The following is a 12470-nucleotide window of genomic DNA, read 5'->3' as shown; positions in this document are numbered from 1 at the left end:
CTGTTTGTGTCCAAAAATTAAAACGCCCCTCTACCGAATACTCCCAATTTTAAATTAAAAATATCCACGTGTCAGCCTCTTACTGAATGAACTAAACCCACCCCTATTTTTTAATTGACCCACCGACCCAGCTAATTTTATCCGACCCACCCGATCTTTTAATTAAAAAAGAGCCCCAACACATCGGTTCTCTCATTTCCTTCCTTCAACCAATGAGAGAAAATTAGAGTTCTTCAAGAAACTACGTTGGCTACTTTAATTTCTTTCATTATCACTTATTTGATCTTAATTTCTTAATTTAGGTTGTAAATATTGTCCAAAAAGGTGGTTTGGCATATCAAAAAATAGTTCTTCATCCAAGAGGAAGTGCCATTGTGGGGAATATACTAACCACTTTACTTCGACTACTCTTTTTAACTCTAGAAGGAGATTCTACAAGTATCCAAAATAAGAAGTAAGTGATTATTATTAAATTTTGTCGTGTTTGAATTTGTTTATAATTTACCGAATTGTTTCCCTTTGATTTGTTTGAATTGTATTTTGGTTTTACAGGATGCTTCATGTGGTTATTGGGAATGGTCAAATGACCCTATTCCCGATAGAGCACTCGTTGTAATCAACAATTTAAGGTCTCAGTTGGATGCGAAAAATGTTAAAATCAGTGCTTTGAAGTCGTTGTTGGACAATGTTAAAACTGAAAGGGATAAATTGAAGGAGAAAATGGTCGCCATGAAGGCAAGAAACCATGTTCAAGTGACTAATTAGAAAAGAAAATCCTCAAGATGAAGATTTTTATTTTCATTTTATGCTCCCTTTATGTTGGAATTTAAGCTGCTAGGGTAATGAATTAAAGTTGATTATGATACTTGATGTATTTGGTAGGGAATGTTACCTCTTTTTTTGATATTTTGTAATTCCACAAATTATGTAGGCGTAATATCAAATGAGTTCACTTTTGTTTAGACTACTTCAAATCTTGGAACCTTGATGTTTTAAGTTGAAGTTTAAGTTGTAATGTTAATTGCTCTTGTTAGTTCTACTACAGATTTAAGTTGAAGTTTAAGTTGCTCCATATTTAAATTGAAGTTTTAAATTGCTCTTGATGTTTTAAGTTGAAGTTTAAGTTGCTCCATATCAGTTGGTTGTTCATATAGTAAGTTTCAAACTGTAGATTCAACAAACTGCAAATTCAATATTAGCACAAACAACATATTTAACAAATTGCACAAACTACAGATTCAACAATTGCACAAACTATAGGTTCAACAATTGTACAAGCTACACATACTGTAGATTCAACAAACTCTGCGCAAACTGCATATTTAATAAACTCTGCACATACTGCAGATTCAACATTAACTGCAATACTGCAGATTCAACATTAATTACTGAAACAACAAATTAAATAGTAAATGCATATTTCATTATACAAAACAAAGTCAGATTTATAGATACATGGATGCCATATTATACCCCCCAAAACTGGCACAAACATGGTGATAATATGACATCCAACTCCAACTTTCAGCAACAAAGCTTAACAAATGACATAATAGGAAATGTACTATCACGTGGCAGTAATTACAACCCAACGAACTACACAAAAAATAACCTATTTAGTTCTATTACTATAGACTTCAATTGCTTCCCCTTCTTGGCTTCAACTTATCCACTTTCTTTTTGCTTTGCATCTCCAGCTGGCTTCCAGTTACAACACTTTTTCCCTTCCATTTGAGTCCCGGTGTTTTGAAAAGAAGTGATGATGGAAGACTGACACCATTTGTTCACCAGTGAAGGAAATTACTCTTACACTTGAAGTTTAAGGTGGTTTTTGCCGTTCCAAAAGTCTTGTTTTAGATTCTGACACAATTGTTAGCCTTGTAACTACATCTGGATCAAGTTCAAGGAAGATAAAGTCAGGGAATTCAGGGAAGATAAAGTCAGGGAATGGACTGCTTGATTGACTGTGCACAGATGGTGTAGGCATTGACACAAAATTTGAGCCTGGAACACTAGAATGACTTGTTGACTAGATTGGAGTGTTGTTAGGTGTATTTCTTCTTCTGATTGTTTCCCACACTATCATCTTCATCAACCAGATGTTTGGTATTTTTTCTTGCCCTTTTTGCCATGGGTGGCTATTGTTAACAAGTAAAATAAGTTAGATAAAGTATTGACACTAGAAATATAATTTTGAAAAAGTAAATGTTACCTTCTCACAACCCCTTGCATTATGTTTTGCCTCTCCACAGTTGGTGCAAGTCATTACTGTCCCTTTTCTTGAAGCTGCCTATTCACCTTGCCTTTTGATTGCCTTATCTTTCTATCTGGTTATCTTGATTTTAGGCCTACCAGCCATCTTGACTAACTCAGGTGGTTCTGATAGTAGGCTATAATTGCGTGTTTTAGTTGCTTATCACACTCTAATTTACTGCACTTTAATTGAGTTTGAGCGTTAATCGCTAGTATTTTGTACTAAAGGTTATTTTATGCCTTGTAGGAGTGATCCCGAGTTATGTAGATGTTATGAAATGAATTTAAGATATTCTGGAGTTTTGAAGTCCAAGTAAAAGCTCAAGGATTAAGTTGGGATCGTGTTCGGGGATCAACGGACAATCGTGCACTTAACGAGAGAAACAGAGAATCGAGCAGGATGCCACCCAGGTGCGCGAGCGAGCACTGGGCACGCAAGTGAGGAAGAATACCATCCTAAATGCGCGGCCATATGCGTGAGCACATTCCCAGGTGCGCGGTCGCGCACGTCCTATTCTGGAAAGAGTCCTATTTCGCGTAGGAGAAGGTGTGTTCATTTGGGCCTGACCCTACTTGTTATATATACATGGAATAACGGTATTTTTGGGACTTTTGACACCTCTAAGACCTAAGGAGGCTAAGGAGAAGTGAGAGAAGCAAGAGCACAAGGGATTTCATCATTCAATCCTCACTCAAGACATGAGTTTGGATCGTTGTATGTTTTTCTTTAACTTAAACTTATTTGTGATAAATTACTCCATATCTATGGAGTAGTTCTCTTTAGGGATTGATGGATTTGGTGTATTGAGAATTGTTTGTAGATATTAACTCTAGTTTTAATGTATTGGATCATTTTGGGTGTTTTAATTGTTGCATATATTTTCACATGTTCATGTAATCGAAAGAGGCATAACTTGTGCTATTTTTTATTATTTTGTTGGTTGAATTAATTGATTCTTCATAGTAATCGAAAGAAACTAGTTGGATTATTTTTTAGACCTAGTTAGGAGGATAATTGGAAGAAGTTCTCCTAAAGACCAATCCACTACGAATTCTTGCATATCTTCACCGAGCTTAACTTAGTTCATCTTGTGAGGTTGAGACTTAATCGAGAGAGGAATTTCCTCTGAACGTTTGAACTAATAATTGAGTGAATTCGAGATACTCACTTGAACCTTATAAGTGAATCGACTAGAGTTAAATCCCAGACAAGTATCTTGCACCTATCCAATCAAGCCCTATTTTCTCCCATTGATATCTTCTTTGCTTACTCTTGTTGCGATTGTCATTAGCCAATAGTTTAGACTTTTAGTTAATTTTATTTTTAATCACACAAATCTAAATTCTCGATCATCGTGGATAGCAATTAAACTAAAATCTACGAAAATACTATTTAAATCCAATCCATGTGGATACGATATTTTTCTATACTATATTCGACTAGCGAGCATATTTAAGTGTGTGTTTTACACTCGTCAGGTTCCATTGCTTGTGATGGATCTACCTTCCAGAATGTTTCACCCCTGACTGGTTGCAACTTGTACTTGTAGGTTAGCAAATGTGCTTCTTTGCTGTACTACCGGTTGATTTCATTCACATGCTCCAATATTTTTGTATTACAGGGATTTAATTGCATGTGGGCATGAGATTCCAGTAAGATCACATCCCCTACATGTGCATTTTTTCACAATCATGTTTACAATGTTGTTATCTGTCCCTTCCCTGATTTCATAACCACTGTCACCATTGCTGTCCACATAACAAGAAGTGTTAGCTATCTTCAAGTACTCATTGTATAACTTCAAACTATGTGGACTGAAATCATTTGCCCGTGACCTCATAACTTCCTCCCTTTCTCACAACTAGTTCATCAACTTTATCCTTATCTCCTCAAGCATTGTAATGGTTGGCTTTTACCTTGCTTCAACCAGCCATGCATTCACAAATTCAGTGAAGTTATTCTCCACTTTTTGGTTCTTGCACACAGTATCAAAATAGGCTCTACACTAAGCATGTAGAGGATACTTTAACAATGCTTTAGTAGCTTCCTTACTTAGTTCACCAATACAATTCAACTGGTCCTTGAAATCTTGCTAATAAGAGTTCCAGGCACTCCACCATAGCAACTTCTTGAACTCATCTATCCTCCACCTGTAATGATTCGGTCGGTTATTTTGAGTATTATAGTACCGTTCCCTATTTATTGCTTATTCTATGCTCATTTATTGTTATGTGACTTGCCAAGGTGGTTGGTTTAGTTCCGAAAATATTTCGGAATGAGTTGGGACACTTAGTCCCAAGGTTGAAAGTGTAAGTTGAAAGAGTTGATCAGATGTTGACTTATATGTAAATGACAACGGAGCGGAGTTTTGATGGTTCCAATAGTTCCATATGGTGATTTTGGACTTAAGATTGTGCCCGGATGTTGATTTGGAGGTCCGTAGATGATTTCGGCTTGAATTGACAAAAGTTGGAAAAAAGTTAAAGTTTGGAGAGTTGAGAGGTTTGAACGAGAGTTAACTTTATGGTTACCGGGCTCGAATTTTGGTTCCGAAAGTTGGAATAGGTTCGTTATATCATTTATGACTTATGTGCAAAATTGAGGTCAATCGGAGTTGGTTTGATAGGTTTCGGCATCGATTGTAGAAGTTGGAAATTCATTAGTTTCATTAGGCTTGAATTGGGGTGCAATTCGTATTTTTTGATGTTGTTAGCTATGATTTGAGGCCTCGACTAAGTTTGTATGATATTTTAGGATGGGTTGGTATGTTTGGATGGGTCTCGGGGGCCTCTAGGATGATTCAGATTGAAATCGGATCATGGATTGGAATTGTGAAATTTCTGGAGGTTGTTGTTCTGGTGTAACCGTACCTGCGAGGTTTTTGGCCGCAGGTGCGGAGCCGTAAAAACGGCCGTGGAGGCGCAAGTGAGAGTTCTGGAGAGGAGGCTTGGGAGCACAGGTGCGGAACGAATCCCGCAGAAGCGGATGGGCTTCTGCGCATGAGGGTCCGTAGAAGCGGAAGTGGGCAGGAGGCAATGGAGTCGCAGAAGCGATGTGGACTCCGCAGAAGCGGTCCCGCAGATGCGAGGAGGGGACTGCAGGTGCAATTGGTCGGGGACTTAACTGAGTCCCACATGTGCGGAACTCTGACCATAAAAGCGGAGTTTTAGCTCGCAGGCACGAGATGCCCGGCAGACTTCATAAAATTGAGGGTTTTGAGGTCTTTCTCATTTTTGGACTTTGCAAGCTCGGTTGAAGGCAATGTTTGAGAGGGGTTTCACCATATTTCAATAGGTAAGCAAATTTTTGTCGTTTTTATCTATTAATATTGAATACCCATTGAATTTCCCACCTAACTTATGTGTTTTTAAGGTTGAATTTGGGGAATTTTGGACTAAGGATTGGAAAGTAAGATTTGAGGATTTGAGTGACGATTTGATGTCGGAATTGGGTAATTTTGGTATGGTTGGACTCGTTGTTGAATGGGTGTTCGAATTTTGTCAATTTTGTTGGATTCCAAGATGCGGGCCCGGGGTTGACTTTTTGGGTTGACTTTTGGCTTCTGTTATAGAACCTAGCTTTATCATATGGAATCAATTTCTATAGTTTGTGTTGATTGTATTAAGTTATTTGTGGCTAGATTCGAGTCGTTCGGAGGTCGATTCACGAGGCAAGGGTTTGTTGAAGTAGATATTTACGCAGTTTGAGGTAAGTAACACTTCTAAACTTGGTTATAAGGTTATGAATTCCTGAACTACGTGTTATGTGTTTGGTGTTGAGGTGACGCACATGCTAAGTGACGGGTGTGTGGGCGTGCACCGTAGTAATTGTGACTCGGTTGATTCCATGGAACTGTGTAGTTATCTAATCTTGTTATATTTATGTATTCTCCATATGTTAGAGAAATTGAGCTGTGATTCATATTAGAAATTATGTTTAGGCTATGAGCTGGTATTATTGGGACCCACAAAGGTCGTTTCTTTGGCTGTAGAGTTATTTGCTTAAATTGCAGTTATGAACTCACTCTCATTCATCATTTGTATATCATATCTCAGTCTCTGCTATCATTTATTGTTACATTATGTATCATTATTTTAGGTTGATTGGCATGAGTGTTGTGAGCCCGAGAGACTAGAGAGATTAATGACTGAGTGAGGCCGAGGGCCTGTTTGTGAGTGATATTGATGGGATCGGGCTGCACGCCGCAACATACTTTATTGATTCATGATGGGATCAGGCTACACGCCGCAACATGTACTATTGATTCATGATGGGATCGGGCTGCACGCCGCAACATGTACTATTGATTCATGATGGGATCGGGCTGCACCCCACAACATGTTTTATTAGCATTTGGGCAGGATCCGCCCCTCCGGAGTCTGACATACCAGCAGTGAGCGCAGGTACCACATAGTGATGAGTGACTGATTGTGATGAGTTAGAGTTGAGACCGTCAGATTGAGTACTCTGAGAGTGTGAGTACACAAGATTATCATTGTGATGCATTACATGTGACATGCATATTTGGCATGTAGATATAGAGATGTAACATTCCTCATATCCGTCATACTTGGCATATTTTATCCGTGTTGAGCTTTAAACTGTTAAACTTGAAAACATGTCTACATTTCTGCATTGTGTAGAAACTGATTATGAGTTTTCACTTAGCACTGTCATTTTTCCTATCATATCTGTACTGTTATAATCTAGATTTAGACTGTACCTATATGAGCTCGTCATTGCTTTTATCCCAAGGTTAGTCTTGTTACTTATTGAGTACATTGGGTCGGTTGTACTCATACTACCCTCTGCACTTTGTGTGTAGATCCAAGTACTTCTGGGCACGACGGTTGCTAGCTTTGGAGCTTCATATGTTTGGAAACTATTGAGGTAGCTGCCTTGGCATCCGCAGACCTAGACTCTCTTTCTTTTAAGTTATTAGCATTGTTCTATCTTTCTAGACAGTTGTTTTAGTAGCTAGACTGTGTTGACAATTTAGTAGCTCTTATACTCAGTGACACCCGAATTTTTGAGAATATTGTATTTGAGTCGCAGTACTTTCTTATCGACTATTTATGAGAATTTGTTACTGTTAAACCTGTTTCATTATGATTTTAACTAAAAATGCGTAGTTGGTGGTGATTGTCGACTTGCCTAGTATTGTGATAGGCACCATCACGACATGTATGATTTTGGGCCGTGACACCATCTTTTGTACTAGTTTGACTCTATGTGCTTCACACAAAATATATGGTGTGAATCAGGTAGCACATTCTGGATTGCCTCAATTAATCCCTACAAAGTGAAAGTGAATATAAGTAAACATGCAATACTTAACAACAAATTGAGATGAAAGAAATAAAGATATCTGGACAGAATTCATACCTTCTGCATATCTGACATAAAAGTAATTCCCTCATCCTCTTTGAGATCCAGTGACCTTTGAAGCAAATCCAGGAACCAGGTCCAAGTCTTTTTGGTTTATTTGGTCGACAACTGCTCATGCTATTGGATATGCCTGATTATTAGCATCTAGAGCTACAACAAGTAACAACTGACCTTTTGCTTTTCCTTTCAAAAAGGTACCATGTAAGCCAATAAATGGTCTCAGTCCTTCTCTAAAACCCATCTTGAGTTCTTGAAAGCGAGTATACTTTCTCAAGAATTTTATTTTACCTTGAACAGGAGCATCCTTTGACAAATTAATGACTATATCACTGCATGAATTACTTACTCTAAGATCATTGGCATATGCCTCAAGTCTATTGTAATCATATGTGAAGCTACCATCCAGTTTCTCTAAAATCAGCCTCTTAGCCCTCTTGCACTTTCCATAACTAACATTAACATTGAATGTGTTTTTTAGTTCTACTCTCATCTCTTTTACCTTAAACTTTGGGTTATCTTGCATCTTATTTTTAAAGTAACTTGCTATTGTATAATAATCAATCCTAGAATTGTCAAATGCTTCATCGCAGGTATGCTTTGCTTTTAAGGTCTTTACCCTAACCCCAGGAAGGTCCCCATCTCCAGTAATATGAATAACAAAGGGGCAGTTAAATACACATCTATACCTTAGCCTTTTTCTACAACTTTTCTTTAACTCCTTTTTGTTTTCTAAGGCAAAGAGGTTAATATATTTTCTGGCTTCAGGTATATCCTTGAAGCTCATACCCTTATACAGTTCCTTATAATTATCCAAACTTGGCATGATATCTCTTTTTCTTTTGACTAGCAAATATTTGTAATTCATCACTATCATACTCTACCTCTCCAGAATTAGAATTAGAATCAGAATCAGAATCACTATAATCAGTACCAACTTTATTTAATACTGGATAAGACTCAGAATGATGGACTATGTTAGTCACATTAATAGACTGCTCACACTCATCTACAGTATAGAAATGAAGAGTCTTAAATTCATTAGAGATTGGACACAACATATGTCTTATACCAACATTATTCTCAATCTCATAATAATTACCAGATAGACCATTCACAATTAGTTGTTGAACACCTACATTTCCTAACTCATTAGTATATAAATCCACTAGATATTTGTACGATAGAAGTTCAGAATCATAACCTCTCTTGATATGGGACAACTTCTTTGAATACAAGACATGTGGGCTTGTGATCCAGTCCCCACCATAATGCAAGATTAGGTCCACTGTCACGACCCGAAATTTCCCACCGACGGGACCGTGATGGCGCCTAACATTTCACTTACTAGGCAAGCCAACGTTAGAGAATCATTTACCAATTTCTTATTTTCGTTCAGTAATTAGCAATAATTAACTACGATAAAATATAACAAGTGCAGAATATCATAAATCTGTATTAACTACTATCACCCGGATATGGAGTCACAATTCACGAGTATTCTAGAATTTACTACAAGTAATAGTCTGAAAGAAATACAACTGTCCGAATGAAAGAAAACAGTAGGACATAAAAAGATAGACGGGGACTTCAAGGTTTGTGAACACCGACAGATCTACCTTGAGTCTCCAGACAGCGAACTAATAGCAAATCTCGATCAACCCGAGCCGGTATCAAAATCAGCACAGAAAGTGCAGAGTGCAGCATCAGTACAACTGACCCCATGTACTGGTAAGTGTCGAGCCTAACGTCGACGAAGTAGCGACGAGGCTAAGGTAAGGCACCTACAATCAACCTGTACAATTTAATAGTGTATACGCAAATTACAGGAATGAAGAACTAAACAGGAAATGTCGAGAGGGGAGACAGACTGAGGGGAATACAAGATAAAGAACTACAACAGAATGATCACCGCAACAGCCAATATACCATGAATCAATAGGAATAGTGAATACAGTAAAGAAGAATGCACGGCATCACCCTTCGTGTTTTTACTCTCAATCTCACCATAAAATTAATAGAAACGGCACGAAATAACCCTTCATGCTTTAACTCTCATATCATGGCACGACATCACCCTTCGTGCATTAACACTCGCAATATGGCACGACATCCCCCTTCCTGTATTAACACTCACAATATGGCATGACATCACCCTTCGTGCATTAACACTCACAATATGGCACAGCATCACCCTTCATGCATTAATACTCACAATACGACACGACATCACCCTTCGTGCATTAACACTCTCCCTTACCATAATGCAATGCATAAATAACAACAGGGAGAGAGAATAATAAGTACAAACCTTACTTCAACATTTGGTTCCATAATATCAATCTTAACTTTGAAATAAAACTCAATTATCACCAGAAAATTCCGTAAACATGATAAGAACGATAATTTGAACAACACTAGTATAACACGTAGCAATTTGGCATAGGAATGAGACAATATCAGAAAAACAGAGAAACATGGAAAAACAGGTAAATTGGCGGTGCATAGGTACTCGTCACCTCACATATACGCTGCTCACATGAATTTCACTTAGAAAATAATCTAAGGTTCCTAATTTCCTCAAGTCAGGGTTAGACACAACATTTACCTCGCTCCGAAGGCCACTAAATTCTCAATCACACCTTTTCCTTTGGAATTCACCTCCAAACCACTCGTATCTATTCAAAAATGACTCAATAATATCAAATATTGCTAAAGGAATCAGTTATATTGCATAAATTAAATTTCCTAAATTTTCCTCCAAAAAGTCAAAAAATTGACCCCGGGCCCGCTTAGTCAAAACCTGAGGTTCGGACTAAAATCCTTTTACCCATTCACCCCCGAGCCCGAATATGTAATTAGTTTTGGAATCCGAACTCAAATTGAGGTCTAAATCCCCAAATTCTCGAAATCCCTATTTTCTACCCTAACCCCTAATTCTACCATGAAAACTCTAGATTTTAGGTTGAAAATTCAAGAAATGTAATGGGTAATTGAAAGAAAATGGTTTAGAATCACTTACCAACAATTTGGGGAAGGAATGACTCTTGAAAAATCGCCCCTCACCATTTGGTTTTTGAGAAAAATGAGTTTTTTGGCAAAAATCCCGTTTTGGATTCTGTTAAGTGCTGGGCGACAGTGTTCATCGCGTTCGCGAGAGCACTGTCGCGTTCGCGAAGGGTACTGGCTGCCAAGCCTTCGTGTTCACGAGGCCCAGCTCGCATTCACGATGATCAATCCCCTCTGGCCTTCGCGTTCGCGAGGAATGTCTCGCGTTCGCGCTGAAGGAACAACCAAAACCCCTCCCAGGTCCCCACAAGCTTCGCGTTCGCATTGAGCCGGTCACGTTCGCGAAGGGTAAATCCCCCATCACTTCGCGTTCGCGACCAGGCCTTCGCGTTCGCGAAAAAGAAGTCTCAGCTTCATCAGATTACCCTTCGCGTTCGCGAGAGGACCTTCGCGAATGCGAAGAAGGATATGACAGACACCAGAATCTGCAGAAACTAGATTTTTCCCAATTCCAAAACATCCCGTGGCCTATCCGAAACTCACCCGAGCCCTTGGGGCTCCAAAACAAACATGCACACAAGTCCAAAAATATCATACGAACTTGCTCGCGCGATCAAATCACCAAAATAACACCTAGAACTCTAAATTTAGCACCAAATCAAATGAAATTCTCTAGAACACTTTAAAACTTCTAATTTCTCAACTGGACGTCCGAATCACGTCAAATCAACTCCATTTCTCACCAAATTTCACAGACATGTCTTAAATATCATAATGAACCTGTACCGTGCTCTAGAACCAAAATACAGACCCGGTACTAACAATGCCAAACATCAATCAATTCTTAAAAATAATTAATTTTCAGACTTTTAATTCTCATCAAAAATTCATAACTTGAGCTAGGGACCTCCGAATTCTATTCCGGGCATACACCCAGGTCCCATAATTCGATACGAACCTACTGGGACCGTCAAAGCACGGATACATGCCCGTTTACCAAAAATATTGACCGAAGTCAACTAAAATCAACTTTTAAGGCAAAAATTCTTATTTTCATTAGTTTTCAACATAAAAGCTTTTTGGAAACCTGTTCGGACTGCGCACGCAAATCGAGGAGGGTAAAAATGAGATTTTTAATGCTTAAGAGTGCATATTCGAGTTCTAAAACATAAGATGAGCTTTTGGGTCATCACAATCTCCACTTTTAAAACAACCGTTTGTCCTCGAACGGACATAGAAATGTACCTGGGCTGGTAAAAAGGTGGGGATATCTACTCCGCATATCGGACTCCCAAGTAGCTGCCTCAATAGGCTGACCTCTCCACTACACTCGAACTGAAGGATAAGTCTTTGACCTCAACTGACGAACCTGCCGGTCTAGAATTGCCACCTGCTCCTCCTCGTAAGTCAAATCCTTGTCCAACTGGACAGAGCTGAAATCTAACACGTGGGATGGGTCACCAAGATATTTCCGGAGCATAGACACATGGAACACTGGATGAACTGAGGATAACCCTGGAGGCAACGCAAGTCTATAAGCTACCTCCCCCACTCTCTCGAGGATCTCAAATGGCCCGATATACCTAGGGCTCAACTTGCCCTTCTTCCCAAATCTCATAACACCCTTCATGAGCGATACCCGAAGCAATATTATTTCTCCAACCATGAATGTAATATCACGAACTTTACGGTCAGCATAACTCTTTTTCCTGGACTGAGCTGCACGAAGTCGATCCTGTATAATCTTGACCTTGTCCAAGGCCTCCTGAACTAAATCTGTACCCAATAACCGAGCCTCCCCCGGGTCGAACTACCCAATTGG

At 38.8% G+C, this 12470-nt stretch overlaps 1 protein-coding gene across 1 annotated transcript; it reads right to left on the bottom strand.

Moving 5' to 3' along the window:
• Positions 1-1160: 1160 nt before the first annotated feature.
• LOC142179923 (uncharacterized) lies at positions 1161-8426 on the bottom strand. Its single transcript, XM_075250816.1, has 7 exons — positions 7807-8426; positions 7640-7694; positions 7496-7549; positions 4171-4259; positions 3874-4002; positions 1289-1367; positions 1161-1181 (listed from the first exon to the last, which is right to left on the bottom strand). The coding sequence occupies exons 1-7, from the start codon at positions 8424-8426 to the stop codon at positions 1161-1163; spliced, it is 1047 nt and encodes a 348-aa protein (XP_075106917.1).
• Between the last annotated feature and the right edge of the window lie 4044 nt (positions 8427-12470).

Source organism: Nicotiana tabacum, chromosome 4 (assembly GCF_000715075.1).
Source record: "Nicotiana tabacum cultivar K326 chromosome 4, ASM71507v2, whole genome shotgun sequence".
Classification (NCBI taxonomy): domain Eukaryota; kingdom Viridiplantae; phylum Streptophyta; class Magnoliopsida; order Solanales; family Solanaceae; genus Nicotiana; species Nicotiana tabacum.
The sequence above is the reverse complement of the archived record's forward strand: the minus strand, read 5'-3'. Positions and strand labels throughout refer to the sequence as shown.